General features: G+C 57.8%; 1 protein-coding gene across 1 annotated transcript in view; it reads left to right on the top strand.

Annotated features, from left to right (window-relative positions):
- RADIL (Ras association and DIL domains) overlaps positions 1-21,039 on the top strand; it is a 59,607-nt gene that overhangs the window by 27,441 nt on the left and 11,127 nt on the right. The window contains 4 exon segments of the mRNA XM_012731949.1: positions 9,595-9,842; positions 10,857-11,480; positions 13,200-13,237; positions 17,360-17,520. Of these exon segments, the coding sequence (XP_012587403.1) occupies positions 9,595-9,842; positions 10,857-11,480; positions 13,200-13,237; positions 17,360-17,520 (1,071 nt within the window).

Here is a 21,039-nt window from a genome sequence, read left to right as displayed (position 1 = left end):
GTGGCTGAGCACTTTGACTTTGTGGTCCATCCACAGTTCAGGCACACGTCTCACAATGCTGCTTTTTGCGGCCATTTCGGGCTTTATCATTTGGAGAAGCTGATTTTCAGTCATCCAGTCCTGGCTCTGTTCCTTTTCTGTTTACCAGTTCCTCTGTCAGTTTCCCCTCACTATAAGCCGCATGAAGACATCAGGTAGCTCCTTCCATACTCTTGCTTGGGACTCTCCTCCGCTGAGTATTCAGGTGCACCCCCATGCCCGAGTCTCCGCCCGTGGCAAGGACCCTCCTCCCTCCCGGTGCCGCTCCCACTGGCAGTGCTCTTGAAGCCCGGGCTCCTGCTAGCATGCTGGTCACAGCAGTTTTGATTTTGTCTAAGCAACTCAGGGAAGTGCTGCTGACTGCCCTCTGCCCTACGTTTACAGCAACGTCTTCTCTCTCTTTTCTATTAATAGCCTCCTCAAGAAATTCTAGGCTTTTCCCACCATACCTGTCAGAATTCATCCAGCCCCCACCATGCCGCAGTCCCTTCCTATTCTAGATGTCATCGCAGCCCCACTTCTCCTACTAAAATCTGCACTTGCTTCTAGTGCTGTGGAACAACTACGAATTCAGGGGTGTGGAGCAGTACCCTCCTACACACTCCACAGTGGGGCGCTGGGGTGGCTGGGTGCTACAAGGGGTGTAGTTGGCTCTCCTGTCATCCTGACTAGAGCCCAAGACTTCTCTTGAGCTCTCCCATTGCTGGAAGAATTCGTCTCCTCAGAGTTGTGGGACTAAAGTGTCTGTCTTTTCTTCACTTCTTTCTTTTCCCCATAGCTGCTCACCAGGGGCCATTCTCAGCTCCTTGCCCCGTGACCCCCTCACCTGCACCCCCTTGCTGTGATAGCAGTGGAGGGTGTGTCTCGTACCAGACCCTCTCAGACTTCTATGACCAGCTGGAGAAAAGTCTGCTCTGAAGACTCGTGATTAGGTTGGGCCCCCTGGATAATCCCTGTATTTAAGATCATGTTTAATCATTCTGCAGAATCTCTTTCTCCCAGAAACATAATCATGGGAGTAATCCCAGGGGGCAGGGATCATGGGCACCTTAAAATCTGCCCTCCACAGTGACCATGATTTTACTGTGCTCATATGATCCTGTACAGCTTTGTTAAACACACACATGCACATGCTTTCTGTCAAAGTGTTGTTGTTTTTTTAATGGGATCACATACGTCTCTGATTCTTGCTTTTCTTATTAACCCCCTTTGGGAATTTCCCACATCATTTTATAGCTCTTACTCATTCTTTTTAGGGATTATGGAATATACTACGGTGTGGATGGAGCAGTCTGTGTTTTGGGGGGTTATTACTAACAGTTCTGAATGTACATTCCCATCCATACTGGATTCACCAAATAAAAGATGTTATTTATCGTAAGATCACCAGTGTTTACCTGTCACCAAAATAAAAAATAATATAAGTCAAACAAACACATGATGCTTAGTTATTCTTTAGAATTCTTAGTTTTAGCTCTAATAAACCTGAAGGTTTATTTAAACATGGACTTTGATCTGCATCAATTCTGTGCACGCATGAACAAGACTGGTGAATGAGTCCAGGCTAACCCATGAGCTGAGGACGTCTGTGCCCCCCCTTGCCTGTGCCCCCCCTTGCCTGCGCCCCCGGCGATACGGGTGACGCCTGTGTCTTAGGAGCGCTCGGGTATTACCAGGGGTTTTGTCTGTGCCACGGGCGCTTATTCTGCACGTTTGCAGGCAACAACCAGAACTCATATTCATGCTTTAAATAGTCCTTAAACGACGGAAATGTAGACTCTCAACCCCGGGAATAACAGCCAGGTTGTTACATCTCACTGTTAGCTAGCAGACGTTCCACAAGAATGTGGGATGCTGCTCACTTTCAGAGGCGTTAAAATGTCAGGAAAAGCACATAGTAAATGTGCCTTCAGTCAGTAGGTTGGAAAGGATGTACGTTTAAAAACCTGTACTTATTTTCACCAGTTTTACACACACACACACACACACACACACACACACACGCACGCACCAGTTAATACTTTCTTACTGGTGGTTAAAAACAACACAAACAGCCGCCTCACCCTCTCTCAATTTGCTTCCCCCTAGGAAACCACTTTGAGCTCTGACCTACTTTTTTTGGGCATTTACTTCTGCATCTTTGAATAACAAATGTATTCTACTATTTGATTTTTAAACCCTATATAGCATTCCCTTCAGGGAAGGTTGGAAGTCAGCTCTTTGAACCCCCTCTTTCCAGTCATAGGACCCTCTCAATTGGAGCTTCATTTTGGTTAGATTAGTAAGGAGGGTTTACATTTGTAATAACTGTGTATCGCTTCTCACATATACTTGTCTTATACTGAAAGTTGGTATATGCAACTTTGAAGTAATTATTGTCACTATTGTTTGCTTACTCTTTTTGGGTACTTTTCACTAATTTGATATTCCCAACTTTCCGCCAGTGATCTCACATGTTTGCAAGATGCTCAGCTGTGTATTTCATCGGTTCCAGCATTTTGGGTCTTCTGCTTGGCTGCAGTCCCTGCTTTAGGCTGTGCCCCCAGGTGTCCCCTGGAGAAGGAGCCCCCAGTTTTCATGCCGGTTCCCTTTGTTTCAGTGGGGCGTCTCTTCCAGTGGCTTTCTGAGGAAGTATACACGAGAGTTAAAAATTGATTAGACTATTCTAATGTCGGGAAAGATCTTTACAATGCCATTTTAATGCTTGGTTAATAGTTAAGCCAAGTTTTAGAATGAAAATCCTCCCCTCTCCTAGAGCCTTGGAGGCCTGGGTTCATTTCCTTCTTGCTTCCAGGGCCTCTGTGGGAAGATGTAGCCACTCTGGGTTGTGGTCCATCACACTTAATGTTCTCCGTTGGGAGGGTACGGCCTCCCCCAGCCTGGCCCTGAAAATTCAGTGTGTGTCTTGGGGAAGGTGTTTCCATCTGTTGTGTCCGATGAATGCATTTACTTCTGTCGTGGCGGTATCGTCATCTTGTTTCTTTTGTATCTTCCACAATTCTCATCACTTTATTAAGGTCATGGAGTTGTCATTTGTGTATTTTAACACTGCATTTTTTACCTCCGTGTGTCAGACTTGCGATGGGCCACTGTCGTCACACTCGTGAGGTTCCCAGGACTCTTCCCAGACCCCAGGTTCTGGACATCCTGTAGCCACATGTGCTTTTCTTTCCCAGTTTTCCCTCAGTGTCTTTTTGCTCCACTGCTAAAGCAGTTTCCTCCCGCTGCCTTCCAGCTTGGAATGAGGCGGTGCTCAGCTCAGGCTACACTGCCAGCCCGGTGGGTGCACACAAGGGGAGTGGGGGGGCAGGAGGCGGGGTTGGGGGGACCCGCTCCCGTGAAGCCCAAAGACAGACACTCAGCTTGGGGCCAAAGGCCCCCAGTAGACCCAAGGAACGAAGGGCAGGCTGTGGAGGGGCCGAGCCGGCCCCTGTAATGGGTTGCTGCCTTGGTGGGGTGGGCGCGCAGTGCGGGCGGGGAGTTCCTGCCGTCCTCCCTGCCGAGGGGGCCTGGGCTCTGCTGGGGCGCGGCGCAGCCTTCGGTTTCAGCTCCAGAAACTCCCAGTCTTGCCACACGCTGCTCTTTCCTTGGCACGGTTCTGAGAGGCTTTCCATCTTGACTAGCAGACGGCTTAGGCATTTTGTCTACCCAGTTAGCCGTTTTCTTAATTAGGTTATTAGTTGCTTCTAGTGTGGGATATTATGCCCTGGTTGAGAACCTCACTAGCCATAGAAAGTGCAGTTTTGCCATAGAAACACCGCTCTTCTAAGGAGTATTATTTCTTCCCACTTTAAAAAAAAAAAAAAAAAGAGAGAGATATCCATTGCTGAAACTTTGGTAAATTAGGGAAAGTATAGGGCCCTCCCTGGTGGTGCAGCGGGTTAAAGTGCAGCACTAAGAAGCTTAAGCCACTTCCGCGTGAGTTCGATCCCGCCTGTCCCGGAGGTGACCACATGGCACAGCAGACCTCTCCTGACCCGCCCGCTGCTCCCCTCAGCAGTGTACTTCCTCGATCTGCCTGTTCTGCTCCCCACTCTGTCTCTGGTGAATCCTCTCACCCTCTGCATCTCTGCCTGTACCCCAGTTCTGTATGAATTAATAAATAAATCTTTAAAAAAAATTAGGGAAAGTATAAAAAAAGGTAAGAATCAATTGTAAAATCACCTCCTAGAGAGAAGTGATTTTAACATTTTGGTGCTTAGTATGTGCATTTACATTTTATTATGTAACTTAAATCAACCTACGTAGGCCTTCTTGGTTAAATTTATTCCTAAGTGTTTCATTCTTTTTGATGCCATTCTAATGGAATTATTTTCTTAAATTCACTGTTAGATTATCTGTTGCTAGTATGTGGAAAAATAACTGATTTCTCAGTGTAGACTTTTTATCTTGCAGCGTTGTGGAGTTCACTTATTAGTGGCTTCTTTGGGACTTTACATGTGAAACACCTATCATCTGCACATGATACTTCTTCCTTTCTAATTTTTTTGCTTCTGATTTCTTTTTCTTGCCTGATTGTCCTGGCTTCCAGCCCCAACACAATGTGGATTAGAAGTGACGAGCGCAGATCTTGTCTTTTCCGCATCTTTTGCGGGATGGGCTCAGCCCTTCCCACGCAGTCCAGACGTAGCTGTGCGCTTGTGCTGAGGCCCTCTGTCAGCGTGAGGATTTCTTCTTCTCGGCCTTCTGCTCAACACAGTGTGCTGACTGTTTTATCTGGAAATGGTGTTGGGATTTGCAAAATACTTTTTAGGAGCCGTCCTGAATAGCTAGGCTCACGTAGTCTCATGATCAGGTTTATTATGAGAATAAAATGGGGTTAAATGCCAATGTTCAGAGTAAGCTTGACCCCGTAGTAGATAGTGCTTATCAGCTTGTCTTTAAGTAATTCCTTTTTTGCTACATCTCAAATACAAAAAAAATTTCAAATTTACTCCACAGATTGCTTGGCTCACTTCAAGCCGCCTGTCCCTTGCTAACCTAGAAAAGGGCATTCCAGTTAAAGAAAAACAACAAAAACTTGTTTAAGGCCAGGCCGCCCTCTCCTTTGGCAGCCACGCCTGCAGTGCTTATCTCAGCAGTGTCACTGTGACTGAGGATAGCTTTGCAATGCTCTCATTCCCCAACTTTGGTAAAATTCCCTAACATAGGACAAGTACACACCCCGTCAGTCATCAGCTATAATCACACCTCAGGGACCTCTTCAGCCCTTAGAGGGTGTAAGCAACAGAAACTTCGAGTTGTATCTATTGTTTCAAACCTTTAGAATCCAGGGAAAGAAGAGAAAACAGGATCCAGCGGGAGACCTACAGGTTGACTGTGTTGTCCTGAACTTGGTGACGTTCAGGAAAAGAATTGTGTTTGTCTTTCCAGTGCTGACCTGGAACCAGCCGAGAGCCCCTGACTGTGCTCTCATGACAGCTACCAGCTGTTTTCACACTAAATTTTGTCACCCTGGTATAGAGTCCTCTTCTCCCCACCAGCACAGGGTACCTGTGCAACAGCCTCTTACAGAGGGGAGAGAAGGTGCGTATATAGAGGCGTATATATGGTTCGGTGCCATCCACCCAGCCCCTTCTCACCCCCACCCCCGCCCCCCAACCTGGCCCAGATGGCTGCCAGGCCAGGAGTGTCTGGTCCAGGGAGATAAGGAGCCATGGATCCCGGCCCTGCAGGCTGCCTGCTTGGCAGGTTTAATTCTGGCAGGTAGACAATCTCTCTAGAACCTGCCACCAGGGAAAGAAAAGCTCAGGGCTTCTTTCTTCAAACACGTCCATGTGAAGGGACACTGGCCCTCTCACCATCTCCACCACACTTGCGCTTCCCTTGTTCCCAGGCCAGAGACGTGGAATTCAGGAGCCGCAGGGCAGCTGAGCCTGTTGACTCACCCAGGACTCCCTTAAGAGGCTGCAAGAGTTGTTTCAGGGGCTGTCCTTGTATTATCCTCTTAAAACGCTGGAAAGCGATCATTTTTGTTCTCAAGTCTGGGCCCTGTGCAGCTGTAACCGTTGGGAGGTGAGATGGGGCCAGGTGTGTCCTTCAGCGAGAACGAGGCAGGTGCTCATGTCTGTGGTGGGGGAGCACGGTAGCCCCAGGAGCCAGTTACCCGGGCCCCTTCTTTGGTTCCTCTGCTGGTTGTGTTTCTGCTTTTTGACAACGCGTGTTGGGGGGCATCTGGGCCAGGTTGGGGGGCGGGGGTGGGGTAAGGAGGAGCGGGGTGGATGGCATCGAACCGATGCCTCTTTATATGGCAGGTAGTCCCACATATGCTACCTTTCTGGAAACAAGAAGTTCTAAGAACTGCTCTTTACTTGAAGAAGATTAGGTATCCAAAATGTAAGGAATCGGGCTAGGTGTGTGAGTAACTTATCAGAGTCCAGAAGGGATTTCAATGGACAAGTGGGGCTTTGGGGAAAGGGACATACCTGGGCGGTATGCTTGGCAGCTTCCAGAACCTTCTCACTTAGCTCCTGAGTGGAGGCTGGCAGGAGGTGGAGGTGTGGGCACAGTCATTCGCAGAATGCACCCCAGGAGACTTCGGAGCAGCTCGTGTCCTGGGGCCTGCCCAGGACGGTCATTTTCAGGGGAAATGAGAGAAAATGAGGCTCAGGCCTCCCTGGTGATGCAGCAGGCTGGAGCGCAGCACCGCAAGCCAGCTGCAGACGCCTCAGTGCGAGTTTGATCCCCGCCCCAGAGGTGACTCACATGGCGTGGCAGACCTCTCTTGACCCACCTGCTGCTCCCCTCAGCAGTGTACTTCGTCAATCTGCCCGTTCTGCTCTCCACTCTGTCTATGGTGAATCCTCTCACTGCCCTGCACCTCTGGCTTGTACCCCAGTTCTGTATGTACAAGTAAATAAATCTTTAAAAAAGAGAGAGAAAGAAAATGAGGTTTATGTGCAAGGAGCTCCTGCCCGTGGCAGAGTAAAACCAGCTGTCAGCAGGGTCAGCCTCGCCCTATCGCACCCTGGGAGCCCAGAGCCTCCTGGGATCTCTTCTGGGGACCTGGGGCTGGGGCTCCATCTCCAGAGCTGAATGGGTGGGGCCCCTCTTTCCACCCAGTGTGGGGGAGCCACAAAGTCATATGCAGCAACAGGGCTTCAAATGTTTGTGGTTTTTACTTTAACAAAAGATTCTTTAAATAAAATGTAAAGGATCACATAGTGGACACCTGGACACCCACCTCCCAAACAGACATAAAATTTAGTATCATATTTATTTAGGGGGTTTAAAAAAACAAAGCGAGTAAAACATTTGGCAAGTAAAGTTAGGTGGGACGAGCGTCCTCCTCCCGTGGAGATGGAATTCCCTGCACCCGAGAGGCGGGTATGCACGGTGCCTCCTTAACCGGAAGGCAGCAGGTCTTGAATTTGCTGGGTGTCTTTCGTACCTCTTGTTTAAAATGGCTTCATGGCCACATACCTGCCAATGTGGGCGACGCACAGTGGTGTCTGCGTGCCTTCTCGAGCCCGTGAGCACATCTCCACCTGCCTTTCCACCCCTGGTCTTTGTCCCGTGACAGATTGGTCCTCCGTGGGGGCTGTTCAGTGGCCCACGCTGGCAAGTGCAGGGTGGCCGCCGGCCGCGTGACTGCTGTGCACACTGCGCAGACTTTGCGGGGGTCGGGGTCCGGCAGCCCCCCGGGCTTCAAGCCACCTCCTGCCTTTCGGTCAATTCAGACACCCTGGGGCCCCCAGGGCGGTGAAAACTGCTGTCACCTTCCTAGTGGCCTCTGGGAGTACTCAGAGCAGCACTCCCCAGCCAGGCCCTCAGCTCTTAGGCAGGCCACCCCACAACCTATTAAGGAGACCTGGGAGCCCCATTTAAAACTCCCCAGGTGGCTCTGAGCCCAGGCTGGAGCCAGAACCACCGCCTTAGACAATGGGGTCAGGGAACCAGTCCTGGGCACCCTTGGGGGGCATCATCTGCAAGGAGGTGCAGAACCCTAACTGGAAGAGTGGGGCCCAGTGGGCTGTGAGCTCCCTCACGGGGCTCAGCCCAGGGGACACTGGACATCCTGTGCCACCTGCCTCCACTGTGACAACCCCTCCGGGGGTCCCTGGGAACCCAAGAGACAGGGGCCGTCTTTGGGGTTCTTCTCCTGCCCAGGCTGGAAGGTGGTTCTGGGGTGCATCCGTTCCTGAAGCTGCACCCTCTGTGGAGAGAAGAGCTTGGGGGCTGGGTCATAACTTCAGCCTGCTCTTTAAACTGTGCTTTCAGGGACAGGCCGGCTGTTAAGTGATTCCACAGCCAAGGGGTCAGGCACTCTTAAAAGAATGGCAAGTCAGAGGGGAAGTGGGGTGCCTGCGGGGTGGGGCTGCCTCCGCTACCCCTCCTGCCTGCTCCCCTTGCGCTGCCTTCCCTCCCTTCCCCACTTGCTCATCCCCCACTCTGCCCCCCCTCGCCTCCCCCCTCCCCCACCCCCTGCCCTGGTCTGCTCCCTGCCTGCCAGTCCCTGCCTGCCTGCGCTAGCCCGACTGCAGCAGGCGGGAGGGAGCAGTGGGCGCCGCCAGCGGACAGCCTTGCCCGGCGCACTGCGGCCGGCCCCTCGCCTCCTGCAGCCCGGCCCCTGTGGGCTGTAGGAGCCTGCTCCTTCTGGAGGGCAGACGTCTCCAAGCTGGCTCAGCCGCCCAGGAAGGTAGCACCCCGCCCCGCCTTCCTCCTCTGGCTTTGTCTGCCTTTGTCTGGAGTGACCGCAGGACCTGCGCTGCAGATGGAGGCGGACGGAGGCTGCGTGCAGGGGCCTCTCGGGGGGGGGGCTCGGCAGAAAAGCCCTGGGGGGACAGTGACGCGGGGAGACGGTGCTCGTGGGGGCCCTGCGTTTTGCTGCTTTCCTGGATCTACCAGACTGAGTCTCTCATGGGTGTGTTTGTGTTTACATGTGCCTCTGTGTGCATGGGTTTGAGTATGTGCAAGGTGCACGCGTGGTTGGGGCTTGTGTGTGCATGTGGGCATGTGTGTGCGCGTGTGTGGTGCTCCGACCTGGCAGCACTGGCAGCGGCCTCGGGGAGGAGAGCGGCCTGGGCTCGGAGCGCTGGGAGACCTGAGCAGGCTGACCTCTTCCTCCTTGTAAAACGGAGAGGAGGAAGGTGACCCGTTCCGGCCGGCTAATCTCAGCAGTCCCAGGTGGCCTTGTACACACACAAGCGAGAGGACAGGCCAGGCCAGGTGGACAGGTGGGGCTTTGGGGTGGCGTGGCCCCATGTGGATTCCCTGCGTAGGCACCCGCAGAAGGCCATGTTGCCGGGGTGGGGGCTGGGGGTGGTGGTGTCCGGGTGAGGGGAGGGCCGTGACGCTGTGGCTTGTCCAGGTGGGGGGGCATGCCAGTGGGCTCCCGGAGGGCCCCTGGGGGGATGGGCCACCAGCGATGAGCCGGAGACGCCCCCGCCTTTCGGGGATGCGGTCTGCGAGACCTGCGTCCTCCTGCTCACCTACTTGCCAAGTGTGACTGGAGGTAGCAGTGACTCCCTGCGATGGGACGTGAATGCAGAAGGTCCTAGTGGCGCGCCCCAGTGGGGCTCTGACGGTTTCCCCGTGTTGCTTCTTACCCTCCAGGGATAAACGCCCAAGCTCGGAGGTTGCAGCGGAGCCGCGCCAAGGGAACCCCAGCTCCGGCCTCAGGGGGCGCCCAGAGCTCTCCTCCGCCCCGGCTGCGACGCACCGTCAGCGAGACCAGCCTGAGCCCAGCCACCGCCCTGCCCGACGCTGCCCAGGGTCCGGAGGAGCCCTGCCAGGACACCATGCGCTACTCCCTCTACGAGTCGCCCCACCTGCTCCTGCTGCAGGGCTACAGCCAGCAGCACGTGAGCCGCCTTGCCTGAGCCCCCTTGCCCGGGAGGCCTGCCCAGGAGGGCTAGAGAAAGTTCTCGGTGTAGACACTTCCCGCTGCTGTTACCTAAGGCGGTGTGAGCTCCCGTGGCTACTATCGCTCTGGAGATGATGCAGCTGTGGAAACGGGCGAGGGTTGGGCCCATCCTAGCCTGGAGGAGTTGGGGCTTCCAAACGTTTGCTTCCAGAGCATTCTCTATGTCAGGCCACTAGAAGGCCTCAGGGAGGACACGCTCCCCAGCTCCTGCTCTAGTGCTGACCTTAGCATCGGTCTTCACCGGGCACCAGGCCCCTCGGCAGCGGAGCGTCCACCCCGCCGCAGGCTCGCCGGGCCAGCAGAGCACAGCGTGGCTCTCTTCCCCACATGTTGAGGGCTCTCGGGGAAGGTCTTGCAGTGTTCACACAGCGGCCTACAGGGCAGCTTTCTCCGAGGGGCACAGAAAAGGCGCCCCGTCCTGCAGCGAGAGCCAGCCTCTCCTCCCGCTGGTGTTGGCAGTGTCTCGGCACCCTGGGTCTAGTCCTTAGGAACTCCGGGAGCCTGCTCTACAGAAGCGGCCCGCCCCCCCGGGTTCGCACTGAGCCCTCCCACCCACTTTGGGCCACACTGTGACATGACGTAGTAAGGGTGGGTGCATCTACCCACCTGTCACCTGGGTGCATTTGGGGTTCTTGGCCCTTGTCTATAAACCAGTGTCTGCTCCTGGGCCGGTCCTTATCAGGCTTCTCATGTGTCCGTTCCAGAGTCAACTCTCGGTGTCTGAGGGGACACTAGGCTGCTGGGGGGGGGGCTCCTGCTCCCCAGAGACAGGCTGGATGCTAACTCTGGGCAGGCGGCGGGGGCGGGGGCATGCAGCAGGTTATAGAAGGTGCCGGATGGGTGCCTCAGGACGACGTGGCTTAGGTGACCAGGCGCCAAGACACATTTCTCTTCCCGGGGATTCAGGTGCTCAAGGTGGTGCCCTGGCCCTGAAATCCTGTTTTTGTTTCAGGACAGCCTGGTGTACGTGCTCAACCGGGAGCGGCACACGGTGGGCCAGAGGACCCCCTCCAGCAAGCCCAGCATTAGCCTGTCGGCCCCGGACATCCTGCCCCTCCACTGCACCATCCGCAGGCGCCAGGCCTCAGGCAGAGACTCGCGGGGCTGGTTGGTCCTGGAGCCCATCCCTGGGGCACCCGTCTCCGTCAACTTCTCGGAGGTGGGGCGCGCCGTGGCCCTGCACCACGGGGACTTGCTGTCCCTGGGCCTCTACTACCTGCTGCTGTTCAAGGACCCGGCGGCCCCATCCCTGCCCGCACAGGCTCTGGCCCGCCTCCGGGCCATGCCGCAGAGCTGCAGGATGTGTGGGGCGGCGCTGAGGGCCCGGGGCACCTCCACCTGCACGTGGGCTGCCCTCCCCCGGCCCCGGCAGCTGCACCTGGAGTTTGAGCCCGGCATGGAGGATGTGCTGCTGCAGCGGATCATGACGCTGGTTGAGCCGAGTGGTGATGACCACAAGCTGACCCCCGCCTTCCTCCTCTGCCTCTGCGTCCAGCACTCAGCCACCCACCTGGAGCCAGGCTCCTTCGGGCAGCTCCTGCTCAAGATTGCCAAGGCGATCCGGGAGACAGTCTGGGTCAGTCGTGGGCAGGGGCGTCTTGTTGTCCGTTGTTTTTCCGTGGGCTGTGGGAGCAGGTGGGGGGCGGCTCTGAATGGGGGGGGGGGGGGGTATGAGCGCCTCCTCCAGTGGCGGGCCAGCCTCCTGCCCGGCCCCTCGGGCAGACGGGAGAAGCAGGACCACGGGGAGTCCGCCGCGCCCCGAGACTCTTCCGCTTCGCCCTGTAGGGGAGCCCGAGCCCCATCTCACCTGGGTGCCTCTGCCCTTGTCAGCTTGGTAGTAGCGGCACAGATACATGATGTTTGTACGTTGAAAGCGTCCCTCAGGGACAGGGTGTCCAGGCAGAGACGCCATAAACATTCGGGTGGAATTCCCTGCTGTGGGCTGCAAGGTGGAGTGTGGACAGACACCCGGCCCTGTGCTGCTGGGCCCATGCTCAGGGCCTCGTCCCTTCCTGCCCCTCCAGCGCCTGGTCTCCCAGGGGGCCCTGGTCGTCACACCGTCCCTTAGAGACCCCTGTCCATCTTGCCTCCCGAGGGTGGGGGGAGACGTGGGAAAAGGAAACCTGTTGGCTGTGTAGAAACTGGGTAGATGCATCAATTCCAGTCTCCATTTAAGATGTTTGAAAGTGCAAAGGCAAAAGCCAGCATGGGCTGCCCCCTCCAAAGGCTTGCGTGGGCCGTCCGCGGGCCCCGAGAGGGGCCGATGCTCGTGTCACCCCAGCGTGCTCACTTCTTGTCTGTGCGTGGAAGGCAGATGAGGTCCGTGCTGGTGACGTGGGCCCATGGTGATCTGATGCTGGAGGGTGTGAGTTTCCACAGGGAGCAGCCCTTTCCGAGTCGGCTCTGTGCCAGACACTGGCAGATCACACACTGTTGGATTTAATTCTCACTGTGTCCCATATCACAGCTGAGGAAACTGAGGAAAGAGGAGCTGAGGGGCATGGCCGGGGCAGGGAAGGGCAGGAGATGGAGACAGGTTCCAGCCAGAGCAGCTTTCTCACAGAGCCCCTGCGGTCAGCCTGCTTTCAGCATGGCAACAGGCCCGTGGGCTTGACTTCCTTCCCCAAGGTCAGTCTGTGCGTCCCTCTTGCTGGGGACAACCCCGGCAGGCCCTCGAGAGCCCCGCAGTGGCGGTGGGCGAGCAGCGCTGTCTCTCCACTCCCCTGTGCTTAGGCTTCTCATCAGATGTGTAGGTGACCGAGGCGCACCTCAGAACCAGCGCGGCGCTGAGCCAGAGAACTCCTTGCCGCCTGCGCAGCAGTCGTTTCTTGATTGAAAGTGACAGGAAATCCTGGCTGACTCAGTCTCCATTGTGACATTTAAATATATTTGTAAATGTGCCAGCACACATCAAGCTAAGCATCATCCCTGGGCTTCTGAACGTGTGTGTGTCAAGCGCAACAATGCGAGCAGCGGACCCCCCTGGCACGTGAGGGTTGGCCTGCCCTCGTGGCTCTGAGCTGGCTGCTTGTTATGTAAGCCGGCTGGTTGTGAAATAGTTCTGCTGCCGGAAGTATGCGGCTCGCCCTCAGCAGTGGCATGGGAAGACAGCTGTGGCACGTGGGAACTTCTCCCCAGCACGGCTTCCAGGACACGTCCGCGGGCGCAGGATGTGTGCAGCGACGGCTTGTTTTGACGGGGATGGTGTGACATGAACGCGGCCGTGTTCTCGCTGACATGCCCGGCGGCGTGCGGTGTTTCTCACGCTTGCTTCCCCTTGCCCCTCTGATTGCAGGAGAAAACCAAAGAGCTGGCGGAGAAGCAGGCGCACCTGTAAGTACCTGTCAACGTCCCTGCCCCTCGGGGGCTCCCACGGGGCTGCCCTGTGGGGCCAGGACCGGGCGGCGCTGGCCCTGGCGGGCAGGCAGACTATCCGCTCCTCGCGGGCAGCCTTGTCCCCTTCTGCAGTCTGCGCGGGGAGTCTGCGCGGGGAGGCTCTGTTTCGCCCGCGCCTGCGCACCCCTGAGACTGGGTGAGACCCCAGCATAGCCCCTCCCTTCGTGCCTCCCATCCAGTGTAGCCGCTCCTGCCCCTTCTGTAGGCCTCCAGGGCCTGGCAGGGGAGAGCGGGACTCCTGCCCCCGACCACGTCTGCTTTACAGAAAGCTCCGTGTCCCGATTTCACGGCCCCCACAGACACAAAAGCTGAGCGCCTCCTGGGCGCTGTGGCCTTGCTGCCAGGGCAGGGGGTGAGCCACGGCTCCCCAGCCGAGCCTCGGTGTCAGCGGGCCCGGCGCCCTACGGAGCCAGCGCGCTCAGAGAAGCGTCCGGGCAGCCGCCCAGACAGCCCCAGCCCCCGCGCGCCCCGGATGCTTTGCCGTCGACACCCTTCCCACCCTTCCTGGAGACTCCGTGGCGGCAGCTGAGGTGGGCTGGCGCGTGGTTGACAGGTGTTCCCAGCGCGTTGGGTTTGCCCGGACGCAACGCGGCCAGGCCAGGGCGACAGGCGGGCAGCTCGGCCGCGCCCAGCAGCGCCCAGCAGCGCGGAGGCACGGCGGCCGCAGCCCTTCCTCGCAGCCCAGTCGCCGTGCTGAGAGGGCAGCAGGGGGAAGCCCGCTTACCCGCCCGCATCAGACGCTGGAACTGGCGGCCCAGAGGCCAGGAGGCGGGGTTGGAGCGCGGCCTGGGTCCCCGGCTGCCCCCCAGAACTCGCTCACTCACGACAGCCTGCGCCCCCAGCTCCTCCGGGGCCCAGAGCCTCCCAAGCGACTCTGCTGTGCCGACCGGCTCCGGCAGGCGGGAGGCCGGCGCGGACCGGAGCCTCCCCCGGCCGCAGTGGGCTGTGGGCTCCTTCAGCTTTCCAGAACTCGGCCGTGGGGCCTGTGTCTTCCCCACAGAGTGCTCTTTTGTTTCAACATTTGAATCACTTCCAAAATACAGAAAGGCATGAAGTCTGCCAGTCACTCACAAACCCACACCTGAATTTAACTTCATTAACACTTTGCCCGGTTTGCTTCAGCTCTTCCTGCTGTGTGGCTCTTTTTAAATGTCCCGCGGCCAATGACTTTGACTAAGAGCTTTTTCTGCAGCCGTGATCATTATGTGTTTCTTTTTCTGTGAAGCTGTGGATGTGGGTAGATCTGTGAACCATGATTGAGGTCCTGAAATGAAGCTGTTTGTGGCTAGTGCTTTTGTTTTTAGCATGGTAAGGTGCGCTTGTTGACATTTGAATTAGGATTTCCCATCTGAATTCTTTTTTCTTTTTTTTTTTTAGTAGAAGAACTGGGGTATTGGCCAGAGATATGGGGGGGGGTAGTGGTAAAAGGAAGCACAGGGAGCAACGGGCTAAATCCCCAGAAGGGGTGGCTGGGTCATATGGTGGCCCTACTTTCTAGTTTTTAGGCTCCTCTGCATTGTGTTCCGCAATGGCGGTACCATTTTGCACCCCAAGTAGTGCCATTGGGACTCCAATTTTTCCGCATCCCTGCTATTAATTTGGTCTTTTTAATCATAACCATCCTGAAGGTGAAAGGTACTTACTGTGGTTAGTTTGCCCCTCTGCTTAGTGATGTCAAGCACCTTCTCGTGTCTGTTGGCCGTTGTATGTCTTCTTTGGGAAACTGTCCTCAGGTCCTCAGCTTGCTTTTAAATTGGGTTATTAGTTTTTGCTTGAGTGGTTGGAGTTCCTTACGTATTTTGGAATCCCTCCCTTATCTGATGAGTGCTCTGTGAACATCTCCTATCTGTCAGCTGCCTCTTCTCTCTGCCGATGGTTTCCTTGCCGGTTAAGCTTTGTCGTTTGAGATTGTCCCATTTGTTTCTGCTTGTGCCTTTGGTGTCATATCCATGACCCGCCATCCCACTCAGCGCTTGCCTGGAGGTGGGACAGGCCCTGCACCCGGTCAGTGGCCTGCTGTGTCGTCAGGGCTGGCTGGTGTCGACTCGCTGCTGACCTTACTGGGTTTGACACAGAAACTCTAGCCGGCAGCTTATTTTTCAGGAAAAGTCTGTCTGTCCCTTTGAGTTCTGGCTGAAATTGAGAAGGGCACTTCATGTGGAAAACAAAACAGAATTAAACTCTGAAGAGCCAGATTAATCCTTTCATAACGACAAGCTGTCCACGTGCGCGTGCATATAGCCAGGGTGGAGGGCAGGACTTCCAGGGCCTTGACACGAGTGGGTGGGGCGCAGACCTGCTTCGCTTTCAAGCAGGGTGGCAGGGCTGATAGTCCTTCCCCCCAGGAGCAGGCAGAGAGTGGGGTCACGACGTGTGCACCAGTGACGTCACATCTGTGAGAGCAGCACAACAGGCCCCAGAGAGCCAAAGAGAAAGGGGCCTCAGCCCTCCCAGGCGCTTCCTCACAGCCCCACCTGTGTGGCGCCATGGCCCTGGGCCCCCAGGGGCCAGCGCGATGTTGCTGTGAGGTCACTGACTCCGGCTTCCTGAGCTGCTGGGAGGGACTGAAGAGTCTGCCCCTGCAGGCCGAGGAGCGGTGCCGCCCCACGATCACGTGGCCGGCCTGCCAGAACCCCCAGCAAGCTGGGGGCTCCCTGGGACTGTGGCCACAGCAGCTGGATGCCACACCCCCAGGCACACCCAAGTCATATCTCGGTGGTTGGATTTGCTATAAAACGGTCTCTGCTCACCGGCCATCAGTGTCCATCACTGACCGCACCTGGGGGCTCAGCCCCAGGGCCCAAACCTTCTCAACATGGTGGTCTCCAACAGCCTGCTCAAGAGCTGGCTGCCCGTGGGTCGCGTTGGCCAGAAAAGCATGATGGCGTTTTAAAAGGAGGAATTTTCTGCTGCGTGGCCCGGTCCTACCACATCCACCACAACTGCTCGAGGTGGTTTGGGACAGCACCAGGGAGCTTCACGTGTACGGTGACTCACAGACACTCGCTCCTGGACCCCAGGGCCTGCTGTGCGAGAGGCGCAGGAGGAAGGGGTCAGGGAGAGCCCTCCCAGGAAGGGGTCAGGGAGAGCCCTGTCCGACCCAGGGGCAGGCGACCCTGCCCCGCCATGGTGCCTGGGAAGAGAGCTGGCCCCCGAGGGAGCACCACCGGGCACCACGCCGCCTGGCGGCCGTCGCTCAGGGCTGCGAGGAGGGGGAGGCCCGGCTCTGCCCCCCAGGCCTGGTGGCTCTTTCTAGCTAGCCGGGGACACCCAAACTTCCTTGGTGGATGGATCAAACAGTAGAGAACGTTTGTGATGGACACCGACTCCTCTCCCAACCCCAACCCCAACCCCGACGGTCCGCAGAGGCAACTTCGTCGCTCTGACCATTTCTGACTTTTCTTAGAACTACCTCGAAATCTTCATAGCAGGCCTTGCTGGCCAGCCTTTGCTTCATGGACTTTGGACATTACTGTCTGACCCCAGCTGCCTGAGGCCGTATTTGGCAGTGTTTAGCCAGTCTTGCCCGGGCTCCTCCCAAATAGTTATGTTGCTGTCCAGTTCCTCTGTTAGCTGTTTGAACACATGGAAACTCCTATCTCCTCTTCTTTTGGAATAGACTTAATTAAGTTCACGTTTCTTGTCCCCAAACCACGGTACCTCCCTTCCGCGCGTGCACGCGCACTGGGACACTCTCTGTCTTTACCAGTCATAGCACTTTCCGAGCTGATTCCCCAAAGAAGAGGGTTGATTTACCGGTCTCTCGCTCATGGCTGTGGCTCCTTCCCGCTGAGCCTCGCAGGGGACGTGCTCCTGCCCGTCCGGTGTCCGCAGGTTGTCTCTATTCAGTGTCCCAGCCCGAGGCGGCGGGCTGGCGGCGGCGGTGTCTGATAGCGTGCCATCGGGATGGACCGGGGTTGTCGTGCCAATGGGACGGACGGGGGAGGTCGCGCCGTCGGGACGGACCGGGGTGGTCGTGCCGTCGGGACGGACCGGGGTGGTCGTGCCATCGGGACGGACGGGGTTGGTTCTGGTGTCACTCGGCTTTTCTGTCGGTAGCCAGGAGCCCATCTCCCTGGCCAGCATCTCCATGGCCGGCCTGGTGCCTGACCTGCAGCACATTCTCTTCTGGATGTCCAACTCCGTGGAGCTGCTGTACTTCATCCAGCAGAAGTGCCCCCTGTACATGCAGAGCCTGGAGGAGGAGCTGGACGTCACAGGTACGGCTGTGCCGGGGGCAGGCGTCTCCTGGCCGTCTCGGGGTGCAGAGGTCCCTGGAACAAGGGTGAGGTTTTGAGGGGACCTCCCTGGGGGAGCCTGGATGTGGGGGGCAGCAGACAGAGGGGTGTGTCAGCCACCATCCCTCACACGATGCTCCACTATTTCACACAGAGAGACATTGCTGAGAGCTGAAAAATTTAAACATGTATGTATGACCTGTGTGACTTCACTTCCATGTGCATCTGACAGTCATGCGATATAGTAAAGGTGCAGAGAACGCTGAGGGAGAGCGTGATTCTGACCGGAGCAGTCTGGGGGCTTCGTGGAGAAAGTGGCGCTTGCCTGGCCCTGAGGCCCCACTGGGGTTTTAAGCTGGTGTTTCTGATGAGCTGTGTGGGGCAGGAGCAGCCTGGTCGGGCCTGGACCGAGCCAGGCGGGAGCGCAGAGCCCTTTGGGATGTGACAGCCGGGTACCCAGAGCTGGGTGGGTGAGCTTGCTTTAGCCCCCCCCCCCCCAATCCTGCTGTGTGGCAGACACAAAGCCACCATTTCCTTCCTTTCTGGCTTGGTCCCAGCCTGCCCCTGAGCAGCGTGACGCGGCTGTCCTGCTGTCCTGGGCAGGCAGGACCGGGTGCAGCTGAGACCCCCTGTGCGCCGGGTCCACACAGGCTGCCCAGCGCTCTGCCCAGCGTGTCTCCCAGAGGCGGCCGGTCAGCCTGAGGTGCTGGGATCAGCTCCAGCCCAGTGGGTATTCTGGGCCAGCCAGCCTGTTCCCTCCACCCTTTGTTCCCTGGGTGGGCACTGTGAAAGGCCCTGGCTGTATTTTCAAGGCTGGTACACTGCTCTCCGTCCCGAGCTGGACCCGAGTGGACCCGCGCCCGCTGCCTCCTGCATGTGCTCAGACGGTGGCTCCGGAGTCCGTCTCAGGCTGCCCCTGAGCTCCTGGAGACCAGCGCCTGCGGCTCCTCTCTCCCTCCCTGCAAGGCCCGACCCCCACTGGTCCCCAGCTGGCAGCTCCCCAGGGCCGACCTGGCCACCAGCTCAGCAGGTCCTGAGAGGAGGCTGCCTGGCGCGGCCAGTCTCAGGCGCGGTCTTTCCCAGCCAGATGTCCGGAGCTGGGTGCTGCTGGGAAACTTGTGCTCGGCGGCCGCAGTCAGCTCGAGACTGCCCCCACGTGGCCGCCGGCCGCAGCGCTTCCAAGTCCGGCAGAGGCCGGTGACTCTGACCTGGCTCGCACTACTGTGGGGGGGAGGCGGCCTCCTGGCCTGCTGGCAGTGTCCACGGTGTCCACGCGGGCACCTGATCCGGCCGATTTTCATAAGAAAAGCTGCTGGGGCCGGGGCTCTGCTCTTTGGCCGCTGCCTGGCCTCAGGAGGGAGTCAGCCAGCTTAGGCCTGGGGCGGTTCTTGGCCAGGCCGTGGCCGCTGGTGCAGGGAGCGTGCTGAGCAGCCTGAGGAATGTCCCGAGTACTGGAGCTGTGGAGGGAAAATATCAAGCAGAGGGCAAAGGCAAGGTCACATCAGTGTTCCGCCCCCCGACCTTCAGCAGGAAATATCTGTGGGAAGAATTCTGAAAGCAGAGATGTCATGTCCTGAAAGCTGGAAAAACTGTTGTTTTCATTCCCCAAAGAATCGTTTTTATCGGAAGCTCCTATCCAGGAGGCCCGATTCACACGGCAGATGGCCGTTCGGCCCGTGGCGGTGGTGGGTGCGGGGCCGGGGCTCCGTCTGAGATTGTCTTGGCAGCCCTGTGCTGTGCCCGTAGATTGGAGGGACGGGCCCTCAAGTGCCTTGGGGGCGGCCTCAGCCCTGGAGGCCCCAGAGCTCTGGGGGTGGAGGGAGGGTGGCTGCACTCGCTTCACCCTGTGGGAGGCCTGTGTGGGTGCCCCAGCGAGCCCGGCTGCCCGTGGAGGCTTTCCGCGTGATTTGAAATGGCATCTGGGAGACCGTGGCCTATGTGGGGAGCTGGCCTGCCGTGGTTTTGCTTTGTGGAATCCCTGCGACCTCCTTTTTCTGCCATTCCCCATTTTGAACAGAACCCTCCCTTCCTCTCGCTCCCCGCCCCCCCCCCCACACACACAGGAGGGTGGAAATCTGCTTCCTCAGATACGCTGGCACACGTGCAGCCGGAGGCCTGGCCCTGCCCTGAGGAGGCCCTGTCCAGTGGCGGGCTCGGGGCCGGCGTCTTATCCCGTTCCCACGGGCTTCCACTGGTTGTGAGGCCAGCCTTGATCTCTCTGTAGACCCGGAGCCTTCCAGAGGAAGGGGTATTGCAGCTGGCAGGGGAATAGCCAGTCCACACCCAGACACCCGTCAGACGCCTCTTTGCCTCCAGACCCAGGGCTCATGCACCCGACTGCCTCTCCCCAAAGGGAGCCTGCAGGGAGCAGCCAGACCCCACCCTCACCCCGGATGAGGCCCACGGACCTGGGAGGTCACCAGCGAGGCCAGGCAGGCCTCTGGCTCCAGTGTAGGCGGGTTCTTGGGGAGTGAGCCTCTGGGAGGCTCGGGGCTGAGGGGCGGGAGCCCCCGAGCCCTGGAAGGAGACGCACCGTGAGCAGCAGGAGGAAGTGCGGCAGCGTGGCGTGGCTCACGTGCGGCGTGTGCGTCTGGTCAGCTGTCTGGAGGCCGCTGGCGCCGGGGCCTGTGCCCCCGTGGGGCCCAGCTTAGTGCTCAGCACGTCCCGGCCATCCTGTGCCTCCCTCCAGCCCTGAAAGGAGATTCCCAAACTGTGGCCCAAGTGGCTCCTTCAAGAAGCTGCAGCAGGAGGGCCCGACATGTAGCTCAGGCCAAGCCCATGTCTGCCTACACCGGACACATCGTGCCGTGGCCAGCTGCCTTCTGCTCCCTGTAGTGGAGAAATGAGGATTTGAGAGCGAGAAGGACAAAGACGGGTGTCCTGTGTGCCTGCCCTTCCCCCAAGTGCTGGCGAGACCCCAGTCGCTGGCACAGCAGACGTACCTGCTTTCTGGGAGGCTGCTGGCAGTGGTTGCGCCTGTTGGGGCCTCTGGCCTTGGGAAGCCTGTTGCTGGCTTGGCCTGTCGTCTTTACAGCAAACCTGCAAGAGGGAAGGAGTCCCACTGACGTCCTTCCCATGCCTGAGCAGGGGCACCCCCACCCCCAGTCTCAGCTGCTGGGCTGCGACCCCCAGTCTGGGAGGCCACACACCAGGCCTCTGGTCCCCAGTGCCACAAGGAGCAGGCCTCCTCCACGCGGCTGGTGGAGGGGCTTCTGCTCCGTGCTGACAGTGCTGGGCGGAGCGCGGGGCACAGGCGACTTGGCGTCTCTCCTTGGAAACACACCGTGATGCACATGTGACTGGCCCCTTGGCCTGTGTCCTGGGTGGAAGTGCGGACCTATATCCAGAGTCCTTGTGCTGGGAAGTGCCTGGAAGCTCCCACCTTGGGCCCCTGGGTGAGGTGTGGCAGGCAGGCGGGGGTTGCCCAGGCCGCTCTGTGACTTTGGATCATCACATTTTCCAAATGCAGGATGGGAGTGTTGGACAGTGGCACTTAGGCGG

The sequence above is a fragment of the Condylura cristata genome, unplaced genomic scaffold (genome assembly GCF_000260355.1).
Source record: "Condylura cristata isolate star-nosed mole 26May11 unplaced genomic scaffold, ConCri1.0 scaffold00032, whole genome shotgun sequence".
Lineage (NCBI taxonomy): Eukaryota > Metazoa > Chordata > Mammalia > Eulipotyphla > Talpidae > Condylura > Condylura cristata.
The sequence above is the reverse complement of the archived record's forward strand: the minus strand, read 5'-3'. Positions and strand labels throughout refer to the sequence as shown.